Consider the following 24411-nt stretch of genomic DNA (forward strand, 5'->3'; position numbering starts at 1 on the left):
TTGTGGAATATTTTGAAGTTAGCAATACGTTTGCCATGTTTTGATCCGCTGGACTAGAATCTGCTTTCATTCCGTTCTTCGTTGTGAAGGCCAATGCCTTTCTTTAATGTGTATCTCTGGTGTAAGGTGGAAGTACTTCTCGTTATCTGCGGATTATGTTTATACTGATTCTGTGCGAAAAGGAGTCGTAATCAACGGGACAAAAAAAAGAGCGCACAAACTCTGACGTATTTACTAAATAGGGCCTGCCAAAAAAAAAGGACTGGTGTTTGTTTCCGCCCGGGATCGAACCGGGGGCCTTCCGCGTGTTAGGCGGATGTGATAACCACTACACCACGGAAACGATGGCAATTGCACCGACAGGGATATTTTAGCAGCCGAAATGCAACAACGCCCCGCAATGTCTAAAAGAATGCATCATGCCTTGCAATTACCGATCCTAGTTCGAGAGAAAAACGACCAAATAAAAGGGTCAGCAAATTATTTTTAGTGCGTCAATTGATGGCGCAACAAAAATGACTTGTCTGTTGGTGCAGTGCAACGGCACGCAGCCACGTTCAGGCAAAAAAAAAATGTATGCTACAATCCTCCATCGCTCTAAAACCTCGTTTATCTCTTTCTACCGGCCCCCTTCCAACACAACGTTGAGCTCGTTGAAGCTTTGGAGGCTTTAGAGTCAGCGAAAAACGATAAATTAAAGCAGCTGCAGGGGCCAGAAAGAGATTTATCGCCTGCAGCCAATTTCCCGATCGAGTGGTAGTGTGTTGAGGCATAAGGATGCACCTTACAGTTTTGTAGAAAGATCGACCAGACAGAGGATAGAGGATAGCAAGGATAGAGGCGCATTATAGGGCAGAAATGTTTCGAACTTGCTTCAAAATCACAATTTGTTTGCCATGAATCATCTTTAGTTAAATATCTTTTATCTGTTAATTTTTTTTAAATACGTATACTTGATCGTCTCACTAATTACGTTCTACTATTGTGCTTTTTTTCGTTACAGGATGGGAATCCGAGTTTCCCTCGGAAAAGAGCAAAAAACATCGATTGACTTAGGAAGAGTAGTGACGAGCTTTTCCAACCCGTACATGTGCGCGCTGAACTCGACTACGAAGCATATAGCAGCTGGTGAACACGGCTACGAAGCATATAGGAAAATCTCAACGTATCTACCGCCACCTCGAAGCTGCCTCCCTGTGTGATGCTGCGATCTTCCATCTAACATCCGGCTGCCGACGAAGGATCGAAAGAATACGTCATCTTGGGCCACCACTCCATAGGCTCATAGCAATACTAACAGGAAAACCATTAAGAGAACCGTTTGCTGAACCGTTTGCTACGCGAGCATCGATCCTCCTCGTGTATGGAGAGATCTTTCGTAGAAATGCAGGTTAATCTTACCTTGAATTTAAGAAGGTAATTGCAATCCCTAGGCGCGCGAAGGGATTCAGAATCCGCGAGAAAGGGGCGACTAGCGCCAAACGAAAAAGGGGCAGGAACAGATAATACTCCCGACAAACAAATGCGGATATGTGTAGGAAAAAAAAATAACGAAATGTGTGCGGATGTGCGTCTCAGATATACTCGCTTGTAAAGCGTTTGCTCACGTTTCGTTCATTTGTTTTAACGAAATTTTTACTCCGTTTAGTACTACTCCCTTCGCTAGCTTTGTTATAAACGCACACTCCAATTTATCGAGAAAAGCTGTACGGCACGTAATAATTCCAATTATTGTAACAGCAAACATAACATTGAAAATACATAGGTAAATTTTCCAAACAAAGAACAAACACGGTTTCCGTTATTTCGACTCAAAATCCACTATTAATTCCGAAATCGCCAGACATTTCTCCCGACTTGAACCAAAAGAAATGCTACCTCTCAGCGCGTATGCTCTCCTGTTACTTTTGCGGAAAAATTTCGTTCTCAAAAATCCGAAAATTCTCCCGAAAAACCGAAAATTTGCCAAAAAGTAACAGGAGCGCAGGACCGCTAGGAGGTCACTTTTTTGTCGATCGGCGGCGAAAAAAAATCTCCAAAAAACTTCCAAAAATCCGAAAAACCGAAAATTTGCCAAAAAGTAACAGGAGCGCAGGACCGCTAGGAGGTCACTTTTTTGTCGATCGGCACCGAAAAAAAATCTCCAAAAAATTTCCAAAAATCCGAAAAACCGAAAATTTGCCAAAAAGTAACAGGAGCGCAGGACCGCTAGGAGGTCACTTTTTTGTCGATCGGCGGCGAAAACAAATCTCCAAAAAATTTCCAAAAATCCGAAAAACCGAAAATTTGCCAAAAAAGTAACAGGAGCGCAGGACCGCTAGGAGGTCACTTTTTTGTCGATCGGCGCCGAAAAAAAATCTCCAAATAATTTCCAAAAATCCGAAAAACCGAAAATTTGCCAAAAAAGTAACAGGAGCGCAGGACCGCTAGGAGGTCACTTTTTTGTCGATCGGCGGCGAAAAAAAATCTCCAAAAAATTTCCAAAAATCCGAAAAACCGAAAATTTGCCAAAAAGTAACAGGAGCGCAGGACCGCTAGGAGGTCACTTTTTTGTCGATCGGAGCCGAAAAAAAATCTCCAAAAAATTTCCAAAAATCCGAAAAACCGAAAATTTGCCAAAAAAGTAACAGGAGCGCAGGACCGCTAGGAGGTCACTTTTTTGTCGATCGGAGCCGAAAAAAAATCTCCAAAAAATTTCCAAAAATCCGAAAAACCGAAAATTTGCCAAAAAGTAACAGGAGCGCAGGACCGCTAGGAGGTCACTTTTTTGTCGATCGGCGCCGAAAAAAAATCTCCAAAAAATTTCCAAAAATCCGAAAAACCGAAAATTTGCCAAAAAAGTAACAGGAGCGCAGGACCGCTAGGAGGTCACTTTTTTGTCGATCGGATCCGAAAAAAAATCTCCAAAAAATTTTCAAAAATCCGAAAAACCGAAAATTTGCCAAAAAGTAACAGGAGCGCAGGACCGCTAGGAGGTCACTTTTTTGTCGATCGGCACCGAAAAAAAATCTCCAAAAAATTTCCAAAAATCCGAAAAACCGAAAATTTGCCAAAAAAGTAACAGGAGCGCAGGACCGCTAGGAGGTCACTTTTTTGTCGATCGGCGCCGAAAAAAAATCTCCAAAAAATTTTCAAAAATCCAAAAACCGAAAATTTGCCAAAAAAGTAACAGGAGCGCAGGACCGCTAGGAGGTCACTTTTTTGTCGATCGGCGCCGAAAAAAAATCTCCAAAAAATTTCCAAAAATCCGAAAAACCGAAAATTTGCCAAAAAGTAACAGGAGCGCAGGACCGCTAGGAGGTCACTTTTTTGTCGATCGGAGCCGAAAAAAAATCTCCAAAAAATTTCCAAAAATCCGAAAAACCGAAAATTTGCCAAAAAAGTAACAGGAGCGCAGGACCGCTAGGAGGTCACTTTTTTGTCGATCGGCGCCGAAAAAAATCTCCAAAAAATTTCCAAAAATCCGAAAAACCGAAAATTTTCCAAAAAGTAACAGGAGCGCAGGACCGCTAGGAGGTCACTTTTTTGTCGATCGGCGCCGAAAAAAAATCTCCAAAAAATTGCCAAAAAATCCGAAAAACCGAAAATTTGCCAAAAAAGTAACAGGAGCGCATACAAACCAGGAGGTCATTTTTTTCGACCCAATGCATTTTGGCGATCACGAAATGGACAACGAAACCTTCCAAAAAACAGTTGCACGAGGAGAAAATTCACCAACTTTGCGAATCAAACGGCACTTACCCGTCTCAAAGCGGACTGCAATTGCAGTATCCCCACGGTTTTTTTTTTCGGATGCATCGAATCACTACAGACACGGGGCAGGTTAGGTTGTGTGTGTTGTTTTGTATTTCATTCGTTTCACGACGAGGCGCAGGCGCAACGTAGCGCAACAATGCTCTTTTATTTATCATTCTATCCGCTCTTTCGCTCACGCAACCACGCATCAGTCGCCAAGTTTTCGAGACATGAGAAACGCTCCGTTCCGTGATTCCCAGACCGACGCGGGAAGAATCTCACCCGGCAGCATTCCAAGCAGCAGCCTCCTTCGCGCGGTTTGCCCCTCGTATGGCGCGGGTTTTCTCTTCCAAACGAAGATCTCCGGATCTTGTGGCATTCGGTGCGTGATTCAGGGCCCAAGAATGCACCAGAGCGCAGCATTGCAGCATCGAGCTGGTCCCATCGTAAGCCTGCAGCCATCGGGAAAGGTACAAACGCCACGTGGTAACGGTGCTGCTGGGCGTTTTGTGAACGTATTTGCCGGTTTTTTTGTTTAAATATAAATTTACAATTATTATCCTTAAACGTAGTGTGCGCTTATGCCTAACGACTCGTGGGAGCGAAACCCCAGAACTTAAAACTATGCTAACAGCGCGCACGCTTGAACCGCGGGAAAGTTTTTATCAAGCTCCTAACTGGGACGACGGTGCCATGGATCATTCAATTAATGCGTTTTAAACTACCGGGAAGGGTTACAGTTAAACACACGATCGACACGACGATCATCAGATCGACCCATCACGACGCCTTTACACGATCACTTTTTTTCTTTTTGGAAGGGTTGCCTCTAAAACGATTAACCTGCCACACTCTTCACCCTCCTGAGACACCTCCTGAGATCATGTGCCCCAGAGTGTTTTGGGCGTTTTGTTTTGTTTTTGTGTGTGTGTGTGTGTGTGTGTTTCTCTCGATTTTCTTATTGGTTTTCCCAGACCGTCGACGATTCGATTCTGTTTCTCTATGGCTACGGTCAACCGCCAACCGTCAGCGAGATTGATTGAGGTTTCCCAGTAATTATCCTGTTTCGATTCTATTCAAATTGCTTTTCCGTTCTCGCGATACCTTCCCGTCCGAGATCGCCCTGCCACTATTCGTTTCGAGGCATCTTTCAGGTGCCATTAGTAATTATGTGCCCCTGCTGCTGCTGCTGCTGCTGCTTAAGAAAACGCACAACCCTAGAAGGTTAGCTTAGGTATCTAACGCTCGCCTCAAATACACAAATAATACGAACTCTAATTAAAGCTTCTCTTAAAGGTTCTTGCCTCACCATCACCTTCCGATCGAGTGCCTGACTCTCTATCACCGCTAGCATCTATGGCCTACATGGCGGGGAATTGGTTGTTCTTGGTAAAGCGCCACACGCAAATTAAACCTAAACCTTGGGAGGCAGCTAGCGACGAAGATATTTACACGCGTCCACGCTCAATGCTCGGTACTAATAATGCTGGTAAGGTGGTTTAAAATTAAAGCAGCGAGAAGCGTGTGCTATCACACGCACCGCACCCCGTGTACTATTATATAAAGGGCATATCACAAGCAAAACACAAAAGCTCCCCCCTTTTCCGGTTGGGTGTTTCGCTTCGCTTCGAAAGCCTTCCACGACTGGTGGTGGAAGAGAAGGAGCCGCACAATCCACACCAAAGAGGGACCCAAAAGGGACGCTGCTCCTGCCAAGGATGCGCGGATCTACTCGCAGATCGCGAGCGTCGCGCAACGCCGCTCGAGCTCCTCGTTGAACGAATTGTCGAACGTTTCATCGTCGATCCACGTCTCGACGGTGCTGGCGCTCGTACGCCGCGAGGAACAGCGTGTTGAACGCCACACCACGTCCGTGTCGATCTCGTACTGCTTGCAGTTGAGGTTCTCCCACACGTCTGTCTGCACCTGGAACGCTGGTCGGTACTGCTGCTGCTGCTGCTGCTGCTGCTGCTGGTGTTGCTGGGACGTTGTCTGCGTCAACCGCGCCAGATGAGCCGGTGAGTACTCGAACGGATTCCAGTGCGATCGCTGGTAGGTGGTCGGTTGTTGCTGTGGTTGTTGAACTGATGCCGCTGGAGGTGTCCGAAGATGGCCACTCGTTTTCGTACGTACTGGACTTGCTTTGGCCGAAGAATCCCAGGGACTTTTCGACACCTTGTCCCAGCCGGTTCCACCACGGATGTTGTAGTTTTTCCACGGATCCACAAAGTCGTCACTTTTCGCCAGATGAAAGGGGGATGAACAGCACGAGGATGAGCTGGGTGTGCCGCCACCACCACCACCACCACCGCCCCCCGCTCCACCATTGTCCGTCAGCTGATCGATGAGGTAGCGTTTCGTGCGATCGTACTTCACCTTCTCGAAAAGGATCGCAGCTGCCGTTTCTGCCACCGTCAATCGCTCCAAAACCGACGGTGTTGATTGTTCCACCATCGTCGTGAGGGTTGTTTCTTGCTCCAATCGGTGTGTCCTCGCGGGTTCTCCTCGCCAACCCTGCGCCAGGATCAACCCACCGTCCGGTGGCTCCAGCGTCCCCTCGTCACCGACACTGCTGCGAGTCATCCTGAGCGCAGGGACAATATCGTCCTCGTCCTCGATCTCGATGTGGTTGTAATTGCTGCGCCGGTGTTTGCTCGTCGACAGGAAGAGTGGTTTCGTGATCTTCGTCGCCAATCCTTCCGCTGGTCCTTCCGGTCCCTCCATCCCACCACCACCACCACCACCACCATCCATCGAACGCATCAGGCTCTTGCTGATCTTGTCCAGCTTAGCTCCAATCAACCGGCTGCTGCTGTTGTTGCTCGCGAGTGTTAGCGAATCGGGTGCGTTGATGGTTGCCGTTGCTGCCGCCACGTTGTTAGCTGGCGGCACCTCGCGCCTTTCGACGACGTGCTGTTCCACGATCGAAAGGGAACTCCCACCGGTGATCGGTTGTCCTTCTGCCGTCGGTGCGTTCTGCGACTCCAGGCTGGCCGCCGCCAACGCGTCGAACGTTTTCGAGCGCAACCGGAAGCACTTGCGCAGTTGGTTGACGTTTTTGTTGCTCGTGATGTTGGTGCGCTTTCGGGGTAGATTCTTCATGCTCCTGCTCAGCCGGTAGTTGTTCTGCGTCTCCGGGATTGCCGGTGGCGGTGTCGTGGGGGATGATGAGCGGGAGGCAGCAACCTGCACACCACCAGCACCATCCGCTAGGCGAGTTTCCATCCAACCTTCGATGGGGACACCAGCCAGGTCGCCATCCTCACCGGCGAAGGATTGTCCGTCACGGGGTTGCACTTTGCAGCGTGTCGGAGTGCAGTTTTTGTGCAGCACGTATTTGGCCGTGATGCGGTTGTTTAGTCCGTGCCCGTTGTTCCCGGTGGGTGATTCGTTTGCACCGGGTCCGTGTGGGGTTCCGCTCGGGTTGAAGGACAGCTTGCGAATGATCTGTGGAAATGAAGAGTGGGGTGAATAAGAAGAAGAAAAAGAAAAAGAGATTAATAATACGGAACAAGTTTGGTTTGTTTTTTTCTGAGCGAACGTGGGAATGAACCGAATTGATCCAAATTCAATCTCACGCTATCTGTTTAAATACCCACTCGAAAAAAGCGGGCACTCTGCTTTGGGAAAAGGGAGCGAATCGGAGACAAAAAAAAACGGGAAAGACGAGTGTGCACTTGAGCAGCAAACAAAAAAAAAAACACCCACAGTCCTTCGCGTCATTCACAGCTTGCGGGTCTCGTTTTGGCACTTGATCGCCGGCGAGAAGCCATTTATTTTTGCATTCGTTGGTCGCGTTAATCTCATGCGGCATGCGGCTCTCACTTGAGCCTGATCGTTTGGTTTTTTGAGGGAGAAACAAAAAAAAAACGCCCGAAAGTCAATCCCGGAGTGTGTCCATCTGGCGTGATTGTGAAGGAGGATAAGGAAGAGCAGAACAACAACAACATCCACGGGAAGAAAAAAAGCACATCCTCGACACCATCTCCATCAAGCGACGGGAAGGAGCTTTTTTCCCAAGGATCTCGATTCCCACGCGAAAGTCTTCTTCCAAGCGAGAGAATGAGAAAGAGGTCCTGGAACAGGAACATCGGATATATAGGTGTGTGTGTGTGTGTTTTTTTCCCCCCATCTCCCCTGTTTGTCCCTCGATCATACCGGACTTCTTCCGCATGCGATCGGCGGGCATGCATTCTCTTACTTTGTGTGTTCGTTTCGTTTATGACGTGCGATGACTCCACGGATGGGCTCAGGGCAAGCAAGCAAACAAACAAACCGACCGAAGGAAGTTGAAACAAGATACACCCAAGAGGGCTTTTGGGTCTCCCCCCTCGACGACGGAGACTTGCAGGTTGTTTTTTTGTTTTGCGTGCCTCATCTCTTCGTTCACTCTGTCTCTGTCGCCTCTCGCTCACAGCAGAAATCCGGATCCTTGGGACGGGAACAAACAAAGTACCAATGCCCTCTTCTGTCCCAATGCCCAATCAACCTCTACTCCTTGGGGAATGAGGACCTGGTTTTATTATTATTATTATTACACACCGACAGTTAGAACGGGATGGAAAGGGAGCATAATCACGCCACAGCATCTCGCGTTCCCACCGGACGAGGTGTTTTCCCATCCGATGACTCCACGCAGATGACGCGCGCTGGTGACGATGACGATAATGACGATGATGATGATGATGATGATGATGGCGACAACAATCTGTCTCCTTTAGGGCAGGGCGGGAGGAAGCAGAACAAAAAACCACCGAAAACAAAAACGGTTATGTGTTTCTTTTGCCCTGATTTTTGCCCTGATAACTTGCGCGAGTTGAGTCGCCACGGTACGATCATTTATTTTTTGCTAACATTTTTTGATTTAATTTTTGTTTTTTGAAACCTCATCTCACGATCCACAAGCCGGTTCATTTGGGGTGGCAACAATGGCGAGGGACGCATTTTTTTTTTCGACCCTCTCCAGCCCAGTTTTAATGTGCACGAATTTGCTCCACAAGCGCGTTGAAATTAGAAGTGCTTTTCTTTCTGCCTTCCTGTAACTGAGCTTGTGGGAGCGCCTCCTCCTCCTCCTCCTCAAGAAGAGGTAGAAAAACAACAACAATAATCATGAGGAGAAAACACAAAACACAAATGCCGAAGCAGCAAAATGAAATATGTTTGTTGCTCGCCCGTGTATAGAACGAAACACTTTCCGTGCACCTTTTTTCTTTCGCTGACGTTTCTCATCCCGCGCCGGGGATAAAAGTCAAGTGCCAAAATGTGAACGTTTATGCGCCCTCTTTCGCCCTCGGTTGGCACCAACTCCACACCAATCGACCGATAAGGGCCGACCGCCAGACACCTGTGTGGAGGAAGGAACTGCGACGCGGAGGAGGCTCGCAACTTGATCCTTTTCGCGGATCCAACCGAGAGGAATGAAGCGAAATCGTGGAAAATAAAAAGGGAAGCAACAAAGAACCCAAACCCGAGGCAGTGATCGAGAATGGTTGTTTCATAAAGGACAAGAGGGCGCCTGTCTCTCCAAGGAGTCGGAAGGAGATAGGAAGAAGAAAGCAACAAAAAAAAAGAGCCAACAGCCAATTGACCGCGCGGCATCCATTAGGCAATCCGTGAGAAGGCCGCCCCAATCTCGGCGCAACGCAGCGGCAGGAGAGCAAAGAAAGAAAGGAAGAAAAAGAAGCGAGCACGAAAAAGCGCAACGCAAATCCGGTTTTTGTTTTGTTTTGTTTTTGTCTCGCAAAAGCCTGGGAACTTCTCGCACGGCCGTGTGTGTGTGTGTTTTATGTTGATGCTAATGCAAGCACCATTCGAACGGCATGTTTATGATGCGCGATGATGCTGCACTTCCTTCCACAAGGAGCTTTGGACACGCCAGACCCTTTTTAGAGTGTGATGGTTTGGTTGCTTTCACGCGCGGAAGCCAGCTGGCGAGAGCTCCTGCCAGGACGATGACGGAAGAGCTGTGGCTAGACAACGGCATGCGTGGGAAAATGGGGTTAAAGCACGCCGTGAAAATCTCCGGTTAAAAGTCAACACCCATAAACAGCCGTGTGGCTTGTACGCGGCTACGATAATTGATATTTCGTTCTGCCGGCGTTCGAGAAGCTAGCACCGGGTGTATAAACGCCACAGGAGCCATAACGCATGGAAATGAAGCCATCGGCAAGTTGGCTGACGTCGAAGGGTTAGGGATTGGGTGTGGGAAACCAGGGACGAAACCCCAAAGCCCTCTCAACAACAGCCGAATCGACTCCAATTAACTTGTGCTTCTTGTTCCGCATATCGGCGTGGGAACGATAATATTTGTCCGAAACGGAAGGATACGCAGCGGCGAAAGGATAATCATCATCGTCGAGGGCCAGGCGGTCCATCATCATCATCATCGGCGTCGGCGTGAGTCACGAGAGAGAAGGCTGCGATTTATTTTTCTTCCTTCTTTTTTTTTTTTGGGCAGGGAAAGATAAACGAATTCCCAAACGAATGCACTTGCTTTGGGAGCCACAGCTTTGGGAGAAGGCTAGTGCTTGCTCGCGGGGGATCCACATCATCCTTCCGTGATCACTTACGAGAGAGAGAGAGAGAGAGAGCGAAAGTGGGGCTAAATATTAGCCCAAAACCACTCGCACACCCTCCACCGGCGCATCGGCAATTAACTCTTGGCCAAGGGATGGAAATTATAGATACCAAGGAACCGGACGAGGGAATGGAAATCAACAGAACGCCCGTTTATGGGCTGGCTGTTCGTTCACAGCCCACACCGAGGTCTATCCCAAAAATGAAAGAAGGAGAGAGAGAGAGAGAAAAAACACCCTCCTGATAGGGTTTCCTGGCGGGCGCAACTCCACGCTAAGACGGCAGCGTGATCCATTGAGGATCCTGGGATCACGCTTTTCGGGAGTCACGTGGGGAAAAAAAGGGACGCGCACACGCTGGAAGGTTGCACCGAAGCATGCCATTGACTGGAAGGAAGCTTAACCGATTCTCCCACGGCTCATTCGAACCTCGAAACACGCCAACTATCGGTTCGAGTTTGGGTGCTGCTGCATTTTTCCCAGCACCGCGCCATTGATCTTAACGTTTAAAAGGGAACCCTTTTTTTGTGCTCTTTTTTTGTTTGCACCCTCTGTTTCGAAGGGGCCACCACCGTTTAAGGGACGGGGTATTATTTCGCAATTTTGAAGCCATTCCTGCAAGGAAGAAAAAAGGCGAATGGTTTCTTCCCGGAACAAACCAGCCAAAAGGTCCAAACACCCATCCATCGTCGGAACGCGCGCTCGAGATTCGGGGTTCCGTGAAATCGCATCCCAACAAAAACCACCTCGAAACCCTATGAATGAACGATATATTGCGCATCGCCACATCCCACTTTCTAAGCGGAAATGTAGACGAGTGTGTGTTTTTTGTTTGTTCGCACAGATCATGATAATTTCCACAAATCCAATTTCCACCCCCCGACCGGTGTTTCATTTTCACTCTCATGTTTGTGTGTTTTGTTTTCTCGCCCCCAACGACACTTGCGGTCGAAAGCACTGAAAACACGTGTCACAGTCGCGGTTTTCGATCGATCGCCTGATTGGAATGCACCCAAAGCCGGGATGGGCTGGAAAAACCAGCCGTAGGGAAAATGCTGCTGCTGTGGTAAATATTTGACGAAGCACAAAGCAACAGCAGGACACACCAGCGATGGCATTGCATTCGTGGGGGTGGAATCCTCGCACCACGGAAGGGGGGGGAGGATGTCCTGGGCTTTTCCCGGTGAGGAAATTTCGCGGAAAACCGGCTCGCACAAACTGTTGCGCGCCGCCTCGACGCGCGAGTTAATGCAATAAAGTTTTCACGCTTTCCGTGCAGGAACCTTGCACCCCCGATCGCGTGAAATGAAGCGCGGTTTTGGTGCAGTTCAGTGAGTTTTCACACCGAAATGACGATGGGCGAGAGCAAATTAGGCACCGCGAAGGCGCGTCCAAGCGAAGAAAAACCTTTACCACACCAAACGACGGTAGCAAACGACGAGCAGTGCGCTTAAATGAAAGGAAAATTATCCGATCGTCAGTTCACGGAAAAGCTCTCCAGTGAGGTGGTTCCAATTTGAATTACATTACTCCATCACCACCGCTGGGGGCGCTCACGGACGCATGGAAATTGTATCAAATTCGTCTACCACACGAGAAGGGAAGCCTATTTCGGTTTCAGCCTTCTTTAAACAGCCCACCGCGCCCAAGCGCGTTCCACAGTTGACCGCGGTTGACGGGATGGAAAATAAAACACAAAGCTCGAATTCAATTACCACATGCCCGGAGGAGCGCGCGCCGGGAAAGCCGAAAAGTGTGTGAAAATGTCACCCTTCGGTCGCGATTAATACGCCGCTGCGTTTAGTGTGTGAAACGATGAAAGGAGGTGGCCCCTATCACGGTGGCGTGGAAAAATACACATTCGAGGACTCTCTCACTCTCTCCTTGCAGGAAAGGACCACGCGACCTAAGCAGCCTAAGCACCCTGCGTCACCATGGCAACATTCAAACCCCTCCTGATCCTAGCAAACAGGGACGAGGGAAAACGCCACGAAGAGCCCTCGAGGAAGCAGGTGCCCTGTGTCCCTTTTTTTATCCTGTTGTTGTCGTTCGGTTGTTGTTGGCCTCATCCCGGTCTGTAAAGGGTCGAGCGAGAGAGAGAGCTCAGTGTTCGTGATCGTCGGCGTGGGAAAGTTGGAAAAAATCGTGCCTCGGGAACAAACTCCCCACCCTCGTTCAGCCCTTCTTCCATGTGCTGGGAAACAACACAGAACAAGCGGCACACCACGCTGGAAAGGAAATGGAAATGGACAGACGGAGAGAGAGAGAGAGCGCACGATAGAGAAGGAAGACGAGAGAAGGCAGCCTAATAAACCCCTGGTCCCACCAGCATCACCAGCAGGAAAGACGATTTTCGGGGATTCCTTCCGCCGCCGAGGCAGCAGCAGCAGCAGCTGTCTTTTAAAATTTGATGCCAGACTGCCTCCGGATTTTCGTCCTCTTTCGCTTTCGTCCCGTCTCGGTGGCGTCGTCCTGGGAAAGCCTCAACTACGGGGAAGGAATTGGACAGCTTCCACCGGTCAAAACATCAGGCCATATCCGAACAGCTGTGGAACGGGTCCGTTTGCGAAAGAATCGAGGCCAGTGTTTCATCCGGCTTTATGGGTGTGTGCACAGCAAAAACCAAAAAAAGAAAAGCACCACCAGAGCATCCGAAAAGCTTACTTACTAACTTAATCCGGTCGTCGCCAGGAAAATTACTCGCGAGAAGAGCCTAATGTAACGCAATAAGGGTAAAGCTATTTATGTGACGACATTCCCATGCCGGGGCGGCATTCACCCAAATTTTCCCAATTCCGGTGGGGTGCGGTACGTACCTTTGCGCAGCATTTTTTCGTTTGCTTCAGTAGATGCGACATGGTCATCGTATTAATAATCCTCCCCGCGTTTTGATGTTGCTGCTAGATGCTCGTCTTTTCTGGTTGCTCCTGGTGATGGGAAACCCGAAAGATTTCCCTACACAATGGCACACACACAACGCACGGAACGGAAGGTATTTTTCCCGAGCTTCCACTGGGAGTTTGATTTTCAGGTCGTTCGACGATCGTTCGACACGCGCGCACCTTTAAAATTGCACTCAAAATTGCACCAGCGACCAGTGTAAGCGTAACGCAGCACACAACACTATCAGCATATGGCACACACACACACACGCATCAACCATCAGCCCTCGTGGGGAGCTAAACGCACAATGCACTCTCGGGGTCACTTCCGTTTGTGCTCAAAATCCAATCATGCGCCTACTAACACTGCACCGGTCAGTTGTTGTAGTAGCAAAACCTCACTTCACCATTTTGTGCCGTTTGTCCGTTTCCTTTTGCCGGTTTGACCGAACTGCTCTCATCGATCGATCAGCCGGCAGTGTTCCGGCAATCGATCGGGAAAAACCACAACTTGCACCGGGGGAAATGGGAAAACCTACCCTCTCACGGACACACGGCGGTATTTTTTTTTCTTTGCTCCTGGCTTAAACACTCACAGCACACACACACACACGTCACCCTCCACGCGGTGATTTGTTCGATACGCGAAAATAACGATACGCGCGCGTCGTCTTCAAGTTCCGTGCTAGAATGCGTCCTCGTAGCTGCAGTTAAACGGAGGACGACAGTGTACACCTTGCATGCTCGTCCGTTGCCGGTCTGATGTGGCTGATGTTATGTTTTATGTTGCGTGGCGTTTCCACGCAAAGCAGGCGCTGGTTTTGGCTCGCCACAGCCCGCTGGCACCCGAAGCGGAGCGCCCGAACGCGGATGCCGAAGTGAACGGGCCTTGCGAATGAACACCGAATGAACACGCAGGGGAAAAATGATGCCGCGCGGATGGTTCATCTCAGCTGCGTGCGTGAGAGAGAGGATGTGGCGCGTGCAGCCTGCGAAAAGAGGGAAGGCCGGCCGGTTATTTACGCTGGAGGAGAAATAAAATAAAACGCATTTCCCGGACTCGCGGGGATGCTCGCGCAAGAGGAAAACATTTTTAAGGGTGGTTGGAAAAGTTGGCGCGAGAAAGGCATGGGGGGTATTTTCGATTTGCTACGAGATTATTGTAGCACGTGTTTGTTGTAGCATGTTAGGCAAGTGGCGAAAATATACCCGGAAAACTGTGAACAAATTAGAATGGAAACAACACACTACCGAGGACATTTAAATTTGTATAATTATGAGGCTGATTTAAACCAAAAAAAAAATGAATAAAACTCCCTACATTAACACGTTTATCTGCCTGTAAAATAGTGCCATTCTTTATCCTTCGTATTAGCGAAATAAAACCAGATTATCTCCTATGGGCTTTAGAGATATATCATTAAACATCCGACATCCGAGAACCTTCCAGCAAACATCGTCACCACACGCTGCTGCTCTTATCAAAAACGAAATGCGTATGCACGGTGAATACAGACAACGTGCACTTAGCGCTTCTGACTTCCGTTCTCACCCTTCGGCCAACTCGCCGCCCCATTACGGCTCCCCTGCTCCCTCCCTTCATTCCACCACACGATGGCTTAATTTTTTTCTCCCACTTCCGACGCTCGTCGCCACCTAGGCCTGGGATCCCACCGCAAGTGTGAACATTCGCCCCCATCGCTCAAGTGGAGCCTATCCATATTACACACCCCGATGGTTGCTTTTTACCCCCTTCGCTTTTTCGACTCCAACACAACACAACACAACAACCAAACCATTCATTCTACCGCGCGCTGAATGCATCGGAGGACGAGTCATTCTTGCTTCCCTCTGGCTGGTTTGGTTTTTATCGCGTATGTTTCGAGCGCCATTCGCAACGGAAGGCTTCCCCAACACCACACACACTCGCACACATTAACCAATCATTCGTCTGCCCTTCTCGCTTCTCCGCCTCACACTCTTGTTGTTATTATCATTACGAATGCAAAGGTGGCGGAGCTGGGCTGGGCTGGGAACAAGAAAAGCGGCTATATGTGAGGCAATATCGAATCGATCGGAAGGTGCTTCGTATGCTACAACGAAGAGGGTCCAAGAGGGGTCCAGCTCACACAGAGTATCGACCCGCGTGCGGAAGGCAGGAGTTTTGTTTCACCGCACACACTTTCCCACGATGCTTATCGAACTGTGTTGTTGTTGCACCTTGTGGCGTCGGTTTTCTTCCCCCTGCACGGCTCTGTCCCGACGAAGAGCCCAAGAGTACTTTTGGGTTCGTTTCCTTTTCTTCGATTGCGCGCGCTGGTGTGCATCAACCGTTTGCCGGTCCCTGCTCCTCCTGGTTCGCTGTTCCTGTTTCTTGTCTTTGCCCCGTCATGCCGGCAGTTATGGCTCACGATCAACCTCGGGCTCGACGAGTGGTGTGCGCGCGCGCTTGCATTTTTCGTGGCCACATCGAACCGTGGAAAGGGAAAACCGCGCAACCCGATTGTTGTGATGGCCGGCGGAATCGCTAGAGCCCGCTAGTTGGCAGAAATTGTCACCTTGCGCAGGCAGACAGGAAGCGGTTTCCTTTTTTCACACGCCACTCTTCGATCGACAACAGCAGTAGCGGCAGCTATCGAATTACGATCGCTTAAGCAAGGCTAGTAATTATCCTTCAGCAGCAAAAAAGAAGCTATTTTCTTTCCGTCGCATCTCGGGTATTCTGTGTTTTGGAATCAGCATGGAGTACAAAAAAAGATGCTTTATCACGTTTTCCTTCCTTCGAACCGGATTTGAACCAGTGACCTATGGATTTCTATCTTGTCGTTGTGATCAGTTGCATTGAATGCAATTTTGAAGATGCAATTCCATGCTTCGTGATCTTACAGCTTCTACAGTCCACCGCTCTACCAACTGAGCTATCGAAGGAGTTAAGATCGTTGTTTAATGATTCCCTAGAGTTTTAAATTTCTACAATGCACTTTTGGTACAAAAAATGTTGATCAAATTATCCTTCGAACCGGATTTGAACCAGTGACCTATGGATTTCTATTGTTGTAAAGTGATCTACAATGAACGTGCAATTGTAAGGGAGTTGCATTTTCCTATGCCTGATCACAGCTTCTACAGTCCACCGCTCTACCAACTGAGCTATCGAAGGCTGGTGAATGCTGGAGCATGATTGAACAGCAGCTTCCACTATCAGTCGGTAGCTCCAAAATGCATTCACTCGGATTATCGCTCAACTTCGTTTGTCTTCTTTCGGTCTTTCGCTTCAGTGCAACTTCATCGAAATGGCACTCTCTTCTCCACTGCCTGCGAAAAAAAACATTACAATTTGTAATCGCTGGGATCAATTTTGAAAAGCAAAAAAAAATTAAAAAATACACACAAAATCAAGGTGCTATTATGAAGCAAAAGAATACTCATGGAGCGATCCTTCGAACCGGATTTGAACCAGTGACCTATGGATTTCTATTGTTTCCAGAGACGATATAGCGAAATCCGTTACAATCATCAGCTGACCTGCTACTACAGTCCACCGCTCTACCAACTGAGCTATCGAAGGAGATAAAGGAACACAACACAAACCCGAGCGATGGAAATCAACCACGGAGATCGAGTGAAAGGACATTCGTACTAGTGTTTGTGAATAAATCAAAGCACTTCCATCTCATTTACAGATCATCTAGACTGTTTAAAAAAATAATAATCCAAGATAAGAAATGTTTGCAAAATAAAAAAACATGTCTCCTTCGAACCGGATTTGAACCAGTGACCTATGGATAACTGAGCGCAAGGCTGAGCAACTTCGCCCTTGTGTGTCCGTGAGAGATAGTGGAACCAGCGATCATGATGGACGATCATGATGCACTAACGCTCCACTAACTGCCCCACCTACACACAACAACACAGCCACTGAGAAACACTTCTACAGTCCACCGCTCTACCAACTGAGCTATCGAAGGAGATAAAGGAACACAACACAAACCCGAGCGATGGAAATCAACCACGGAGATCGAGTGAAAGGACATTCGTACTAGTGTTTGTGAATAAATCAAAGCACTTCCATCTCATTTACAGATCATCTAGACTGTTTAAAAAAATAATAATCCAAGATAAGAAATGTTTGCAAAATAAAAAAACATGTCTCCTTCGAACCGGATTTGAACCAGTGACCTATGGATAACTGAGCGCAAGGCTGAGCAACTTCGCCCTTGTGTGTCCGTGAGAGATAGTGGAACCAGCGATCATGATGGACGATCATGATGCACTAACGCTCCACTAACTGCCCCACCTACACACAACAACACAGCCACTGAGAAACACTTCTACAGTCCACCGCTCTACCAACTGAGCTATCGAAGGCTTCGAATGGAGCTCAGTTGTCGAGCGCACAAATAGACCGTTTTACGGGCCAACAATGGGCACAAGTAGCTTGGCCAAAGCACGAAGCAATAGCACAACACGTGGAACGAACCAATAGGAGGGAGACCGATCCGTTGTTGGATGGAAATGGCACTGGGTGGGGGTTTTCTATAAATAGAAAGTGAAAGTTGCTGGGAAGGGGCAAAGCGAACTGCGATTTCTCCCACTCAACGCTGGATGGAAAGCTTAATGCCGTTATTCCGGAGCAAACTTTGCTAGAGAACGTAAAAGCGTTCCAGTTGCTGGTGCGGCTTTGGGATATAAAAACACCAAACTGACCGGTACTATGAATTCTTGCACCAATCGAGGCCAATAATCAATCTTTGTTTGGATTAACCGCAGCGACATTCGCAATTTTCGCACAATTTTCTCCGCTTTCGCTGGCTTTACCATCCCCACACTACCAATCTCTCGCCAATCTTCTCAGCGCCCAAATGGGCTTTAAACTGCGGCCACCACGGGCGTTCGAGGAATTAAAGCCAAATTTGGACCGGAAAGCGGACGAGGACATACACCGCGAACCGGGAAGCGCCATTCGGTAATTGGTTCAAGAAGCCGGTCTGATTGTGCACTGGAAATACAGAAGAGAAAGAGAGACAAAAAAAAGCACACAATCATACATGAGCCGAGAAATCCCCAAAAGAGGAAACGGATCCACAAACCAGGGCTGGTGCAAGGAGCCAACATTGGGAGATAATTTTTGACCGTGCTAATTGTCTTCCTTCTCTTTGGATTTCTCACGCGGCCAGGACGAACGAAAAGAAAAAAAAACAGAGGAACACCGCGTCGTGTTCGTTTGGGATTTCGGCTGTAAATGAGAGCGATTCGCTTTCTCTTCCGGCGAGGCTGCAGGATACACGGGCCTGCATCCTGTAACATGTTTTTCTTCCCATCGTTTAATCGCTCTAAAGGCAGAGATTACCACCGCCGGGAGACGTGCCAAAAAATGAAATCCCTGCCCCATTATCGGCACAAGTAGGTGAGACAAGAAATAAAAAAAACACTATCCCCCAGCGAATTATGAGACCTTTCTTCGCAGCACACGGGTGTATATAAGGAGGCCTTGGTTACTTTCTCACGGCAATCCTTTATTGCTCGTTTCCATGGCAAATTGAACCGACGGTTACTTGATTATCAGTGGGAAGATGACGCGAGCGATGTACGTTTTCAAGGAGTGTGTCGCAAACGTCACACAGCACCATTGGAGAGCACCAAAACCCCGATTATGCTTAGAATGGCTTCCAGAAGCTTCCACTGTAAATCAATACCACTGGCAAGCGGGCTGGCGAAACGTGAAACATAATCAACATAAACAAACCATAATTGCATTACCGAGACAGGCGCACCAAAGGCACTCGTTCGCGTGCTGCGCAGTTTTTTCATTCACCGTGCGAACACAGGAAATAAAATGGACGTCGCCCTAGGCAAGCAATTGACCTGCTTCGAGCGGCTTTCGTGAAAGCAACGGGAAGGATTGGCGACGACGGACAGCAGCGTGAGGACCAAAATACACCCCAAACAAAAAAAAAGGGACCTGCCCATCCTCGACGGGACGCATAGAACGAGACGGTCGTCGATAGGGTAAACCCGAACACCGGAGCAGACCCGAGCACAAAGTGCATAATCCGGCTGACTCGATTGGCGGAAGCAAAGGACGAAAAAAAAGGTAAATAAAACGCACGCGACCCGCTCGCGAAGGACGTTTAATTCGGGCACGACCCTGGCTGGCAGGAGGAGTGTGTTGTTGTGCCACGTGACCAAACCATTCCAAAGTGGACGAATATGAGTACCGCGCGCGCGCGCGGGTCTAATTGCGTCGGATTTGCAGCGTTAAAGTTTTTCCCCCTTCTACACGGAGGTCACCACGTTCGAAACTCGAGACACCGAGGCAGAGGGTCGTCGGGCTAAAAGATGACTGATGAGTGGCGGACGAACGCACGGACGGTACGCAGTCGTTTATATTCTTCGCGGCGTTTGAAAAGATCGCTTTCCTGCGGGGTTAGTGGTGCGCATCTATCGCCTTGGCCACGACACAGTGCCCTTTTCCGTGCAAGTGCCCCGAAATCATGTGTGCGACCCTTCCGAGGAGCGCTCGCTGCGCTGTTCTTGTGGAATACAATTTCCAATTATCTCCGCAGGATGCCGAGGCTGGGTTGTGCAGGACGAAAGGATCGAAGGATTACCGGAATGGCAAGCAAGATGGTGGCCGTCAAATGGTGACTGGAGATTGTACCGAGTGGGAGGAGACTCGGTTGGTAGGATGAAATCCTGCCGACGGTGCGAACAAGCTCTGCAGGATTCGCGAATTATCGAAGGACATGTATTTTAAGGCTTGCGACGGCTAAAAACCCGCCACGTAATATTTGATCCCGTGCGGTGTTTTAATTGCGGCCAGTCTCAAGATGAATGCTGACTCTTCTGGGAACCTTAAATCTTAAAATCCCATAAATTTCCAATTAAGAAATTAGAACCAAATATCCCCAAGCTGCTCCGAAGAGGTCTCCGGTCTGTTACGCATTTTTCCTGAATCTCATTTGTTCAATTCCAATCTAATCACCTCGCTTATTCAAGCAGACTGTATCAGATGCCGGCCGGTGGGTGTCGGGTCAGAATTCACAATTTCCCTCCGCAAACATTCCCCAGGATAATTGTCCACATTCGATTCGAACCGTCGGCCGACCGGCCGGGCGAACGGAACAATGTGCACCAATCAATCTAGGCTCTTGTTTGATTCAACAGTTCCACCCAGCGGGTGTTTGCAAAAGTGTGAAAGGTTCCTTAACAGATCTAGATCTGGAGGACATCGCGGACGCCTGAATGAGGAAGCAAGCAGGATCCGAGGTGAAGCTGTACAGGGGAACTGATAAAACAGAACAGTGCCATCGATTTCCTGTTCAGCATTTCGCATGGCTGAATTTGATGCGATTTAATTAAATTCTCTTTGACCTTGCCCTACACGACCATGCAGCATTGTGGCATTCATTAGGAGTCTACTGTTCGGTTGGGGAATGGAGTAAAATTAAATCCAGCATCGAGCAGTTTATCTTCATCTCGAAGGATCTTTAGAAACTCGACTAAGCAAATGCATTTTTTTATGCGAAAAAAAAAAGATTTCAAGCTTTCCTTCGAACCGGATTTGAACCAGTGACCTATGGATTTCTATTGTTGTAAAGTGATCTACAATGAATGTGCAATTGTAAGGGAGTTGCATTTTCCTATGCCTGATCACAGCTTCTACAGTCCACCGCTCTACCAACTGAGCTATCGAAGGCTGCGAAAGTGCTTTCGAAAGGTAAGCTCAAAAAGCCCCACGAAAAGACCCCACCACAATCTCTGGCCGCGAGGCTGATACAGAAACTCGCTCGACGTTCACATTCACGGGGGGATCGTGCCTTAAACTCGTGCCTGCGAGAAGCATTATCACACGGGGGGTTTGAATTGAATGCAAAATATGAGAGCAGCAAAGATGGAGCTCGATCTTTTGCAGTCTATTTTAAATTGCAGCTGCATGCAAAAGGAATAAAATAAGGATTCCTTCCTTCGAACCGGATTTGAACCAGTGACCTATGGATTTCTATTGGTTTTTGGGAGATCAATGCCTGGCTGCATTTTTAGTGCATTTTCCAAACGACCCCCATCACATTTCTACAGTCCACCACTCTACCAACTGAGCTATCGAAGGTGTGGAGATCCTTGTTTGGCGATACTGTAAAGTTCAAAGTTTTCTAATTGCAATTTTAGAAAAAAAAGTTGATCAAATTATCCTTCGAACCGGATTTGAACCAGTGACCTATGGATTACTATTATGTCAATGTGATCAGCTCGCTTGAATGCACTTTTCGAGATGCATTTTCACGCTTCACGATCTCACAGCTTCTACAGTCCACCGCTCTACCAACTGAGCTATCGAAGGCGCTGGAAACATAAAGGAATGTAAGGCTAATGTACCAGCGTAAAAACAAAAAAATGATTATCGACAAAAAAAAGGTTATCAATAACATAAAATAATGTTACATATACTAAAAATGTGAAGAAATAATAAAAAACTAAATAAACGAAAAAATAAAAAAAGGTAGACTAAAGCCTTACGATGCTTTGTGAAATCCCAGAAAGAACACAGTTATCGGTTGAATTACGAAAGCGTAAATAAAGAGGCTCCCTTTTATGATCGTTTCCCTTCATGATGATGCCAAGCTTCTAATGGGGAAATAATCTCTCGCCGCAACTCCACCGCCGATGAGAACACGAACTTCTGCTAAAGAACAAATCGCCATAATGAAATAAAATAAACATTTAATGCGCTACCGTCGGAGGCAGCCCGACGGACGGTAGCAAAGGCCGTAAGCAGTGCGTATTAAAGTTGCGTCAGCCAATTTGTTACCTCAATTGGTAAAGTGCATAATTTCAACAACAACAACAACAACAAAAAAGTAAGAAGAAATCCCTTCTCTCTCTCTCTCCACGTCCCACCACACGCGTTAAATCACCAATTTTATGCACTCATCAATAAACTTCTACCTCAAAAACGCGCACGTCCCGTGGGAACCCGCTCACAAGTGCAAATGGAGGCCAGTTTTTTTTTTATGCTGCAAGTTTCAAAAGCCCACCGAAACGAGAATGGGGGGGGGGGGGGGGAACACGGAACGCAACCCCCCTTTCGCGCGCGCACGCGGACCTCCGATCGCTTGTAAGTTTTCCGCCCAATTTGGCAGCGAGTAAAATCAATTTTAATCGTCCCTTTCCTGTCTTCTTCCCAGTCGGGCGCAGCAAACCCACCCTGGACGCGGCGCCACAAACCGGGCGTCGTCTAAAAAAACAGCACGGGAATCGTTCGCAAAAGCCTGGCAAAACGGATGGAAGCTACCGAATATGGCGAACGGTCCCGCCCGGGTGACGTGTGTGGAATAAAAGCAACCGCCGCCCAGGGCCGATCGGTGGAAGAAATAACCTTCATAGTCCCTTTTTCTCTCGAGCGTACAATCCGTATTTGCACTGCTTCGAGAGCTGGGAAAGCAACTGCAATTAATTGCCACCGTCGAGAGGTGAGGTGATTCGAATCCGCGGCCCGAGCCTCGTTGATTCGGTGCTTCCCGTGGGAAGGACACAGACGCGAACGATCCTTCATAGTGATGTACCTTTGCCTTCCTCTAGCAAGTGCAATCGATGTAGTTGCGACAATTGCACAACAACGTTAATAAAACGTATTTTCGCTCGATTTGGAACTGATTGCTTCATATCACTACTGACAAGTGCTCTCTTTCTCCTTCTCTCTCTCTCACGGTTCCATTTCCTGTTAATGCAGCTACCTTGCTATTACAACGACCGTACCATCGGCACATGGAAACAGGTACCCCGGGCACTGCACTCAACCTGAAGTGCAATCAACGCCAGGAAGCTTGAGCTTTTCGTCCTGCAGCTCCTTTTTTTCTCCCTCTCTCTCTCTCTCTCTCTCTCTCTCTCTCTCTCTATCCTTTACTCTCCTCATTCGTCGTTCATCGTCAACAAGCGGCCGTGGCTCTGCTACCGGTTTTTTTTCCCGCCGAAAAAGGGCGTTGTGGGAAACTCACCGCAGCAGACGATTAAATTTAAATGCGTCGCATCGCAACGCAACTCGAAACGTTATCTGTGCGTCGAAAACGGGTGCAAGCCCAAATTATGCTGCCCGATGGAACGGGGTTTTTTGGGGAGGTTTTTTATCAAGGTCACCGCAGGGGCTTCCCATGCCTGGCCCTACTACCCATCCGCGAGCAGACCGCAGGATATGGTGTGGTGTGCAGGTGCAACCCTGGCAAAGGCCAGACCGGCCCGCGCGATAGAATCGCGTTTTCTCACGCAGTTTCCTTACGGGACGGTTCTCGATTACGACAGCGCACACCTGACACCTGAGCAACGGTCGGAAAAGAGGCAAGACAGCGAATGGAGACGTCCACCAAAGGGGGACGCGTCACCACCCGGCAATCAATTGCCCTTTGGCGACGCGGCGTACCTTCGTCCTTCCGAGCCTGTCTCACGGTGCAGTGGGAAAGCGATGAATGAAAGTATCGCGCATCCTGTGGCTACGGTGGCCACGCCAAAAAGGGGGGAAGAAGTTCATTCACAAAACTCAATCGATCGAACGTGAGCGTGGAGCGGAAAAAACTAGCCCAAAAAACCTGTTTTGGGGAGTTTGAATTCGCGACATCGTGTACGAGCGTCCTGGGGAGCATTACGCCACTTAAAAACGCCATTTCCTGCGTTCTGGAACCGTACGCAAAGCCTCACACACACGGAAGAGCGCATCCTGAACAGCAGCGTACGCGAGTACGAGTGGGTTATTATTATTATTTACTTTCCGCCACGGACGGTAAAGGGACAATTTTGTGCCAGTGGCCAGTGCACGAGAGCGAATGGGAGCAGAAATTAATGATGATCACATAGTGGTGTGGCAGGCAGGAAGTAGTGTTGCTCGTTTCACAGTCTGTCCCCCGGCAGGATGCACGTGAGAAAAGCGTACAGGTTTTGGTGTTGCCTTTTTTTTGCTTTCATTAAGAACTTTGATTCAATGGCCTTTCCAATCGAGGTGTACTTCTCGCTGGTGAAGCGGTTTGTTTGACCCTTTTTTTTTGGTAGGTTGTAATTAAAATGAAGCACCACGATTTATTGTATCCTGCAGGCGAGCAACACCGTTTTGCTTGCCATTGGAAAGGCCTATGGAAGGCGACAAAAGTGGGTTCAAAACGAAACGAATCTCATGCACTGTAACATTCAGATGGTAATGATACCTAAAATTTTGTTCCATTTTTACATTTTCC

At 48.3% G+C, this 24411-nt stretch overlaps 1 protein-coding gene and 9 non-coding genes across 10 annotated transcripts; all 10 read right to left on the reverse strand.

Annotated features, from left to right (window-relative positions):
* Positions 1–270: 270 nt before the first annotated feature.
* On the reverse strand, positions 271–343 carry Trnav-aac (transfer RNA valine (anticodon AAC)). Its single transcript has one exon. It is a non-coding gene; the product is annotated as a tRNA-Val (tRNA).
* A 5120-nt stretch (positions 344–5463) lies between these two features.
* Positions 5464–13174, reverse strand: LOC128726666 (uncharacterized). The gene is made up of 2 exons (XM_053820485.1): positions 13127–13174; positions 5464–7182 (listed from the first exon to the last, which is right to left on the reverse strand). Exons 1-2 carry the CDS (start codon positions 13172–13174, stop codon positions 5464–5466), a joined length of 1767 nt encoding a protein of 588 aa, XP_053676460.1.
* A 2795-nt stretch (positions 13175–15969) lies between these two features.
* On the reverse strand, positions 15970–16120 carry Trnay-gua (transfer RNA tyrosine (anticodon GUA)). The gene is made up of 2 exons: positions 16084–16120; positions 15970–16005 (listed from the first exon to the last, which is right to left on the reverse strand). It is a non-coding gene; the product is annotated as a tRNA-Tyr (tRNA).
* An 82-nt stretch (positions 16121–16202) lies between these two features.
* Positions 16203–16352, reverse strand: Trnay-gua (transfer RNA tyrosine (anticodon GUA)). The gene is made up of 2 exons: positions 16316–16352; positions 16203–16238 (listed from the first exon to the last, which is right to left on the reverse strand). It is a non-coding gene; the product is annotated as a tRNA-Tyr (tRNA).
* Positions 16353–16628: 276 nt separating this feature from the next.
* Positions 16629–16760, reverse strand: Trnay-gua (transfer RNA tyrosine (anticodon GUA)). The gene is made up of 2 exons: positions 16724–16760; positions 16629–16664 (listed from the first exon to the last, which is right to left on the reverse strand). It is a non-coding gene; the product is annotated as a tRNA-Tyr (tRNA).
* Positions 16761–16943: 183 nt separating this feature from the next.
* Trnay-gua (transfer RNA tyrosine (anticodon GUA)) lies at positions 16944–17160 on the reverse strand. The gene is made up of 2 exons: positions 17124–17160; positions 16944–16979 (listed from the first exon to the last, which is right to left on the reverse strand). It is a non-coding gene; the product is annotated as a tRNA-Tyr (tRNA).
* A 183-nt stretch (positions 17161–17343) lies between these two features.
* On the reverse strand, positions 17344–17560 carry Trnay-gua (transfer RNA tyrosine (anticodon GUA)). The gene is made up of 2 exons: positions 17524–17560; positions 17344–17379 (listed from the first exon to the last, which is right to left on the reverse strand). It is a non-coding gene; the product is annotated as a tRNA-Tyr (tRNA).
* A 3181-nt stretch (positions 17561–20741) lies between these two features.
* Positions 20742–20891, reverse strand: Trnay-gua (transfer RNA tyrosine (anticodon GUA)). Its single transcript has 2 exons — positions 20855–20891; positions 20742–20777 (listed from the first exon to the last, which is right to left on the reverse strand). It is a non-coding gene; the product is annotated as a tRNA-Tyr (tRNA).
* Positions 20892–21156: 265 nt separating this feature from the next.
* On the reverse strand, positions 21157–21302 carry Trnay-gua (transfer RNA tyrosine (anticodon GUA)). Its single transcript has 2 exons — positions 21266–21302; positions 21157–21192 (listed from the first exon to the last, which is right to left on the reverse strand). It is a non-coding gene; the product is annotated as a tRNA-Tyr (tRNA).
* Positions 21303–21382: 80 nt separating this feature from the next.
* Positions 21383–21533, reverse strand: Trnay-gua (transfer RNA tyrosine (anticodon GUA)). The gene is made up of 2 exons: positions 21497–21533; positions 21383–21418 (listed from the first exon to the last, which is right to left on the reverse strand). It is a non-coding gene; the product is annotated as a tRNA-Tyr (tRNA).
* Positions 21534–24411: the final 2878 nt, after the last annotated feature.

Source organism: Anopheles nili, chromosome 3, assembly GCF_943737925.1.
Source record: "Anopheles nili chromosome 3, idAnoNiliSN_F5_01, whole genome shotgun sequence".
Lineage (NCBI taxonomy): Eukaryota > Metazoa > Arthropoda > Insecta > Diptera > Culicidae > Anopheles > Anopheles nili.

What these genes read in the sequence shown, in the direction of transcription:
- LOC128726666 (XM_053820485.1), bottom strand. Translation starts at nt 13,174, where the DNA reads ATGACCATGTCGCATCTACTGAAGCAAACGAAAAAATGCTGCGCAAAG. An exon ending in CGAAAAAATGCTGCGCAAAG is followed by an intron (nt 7,183 to 13,126) that starts GTACGTACCGCA and finishes TCATTTCCACAG; the next exon opens with ATCATTCGCAAGCTGTCCTT.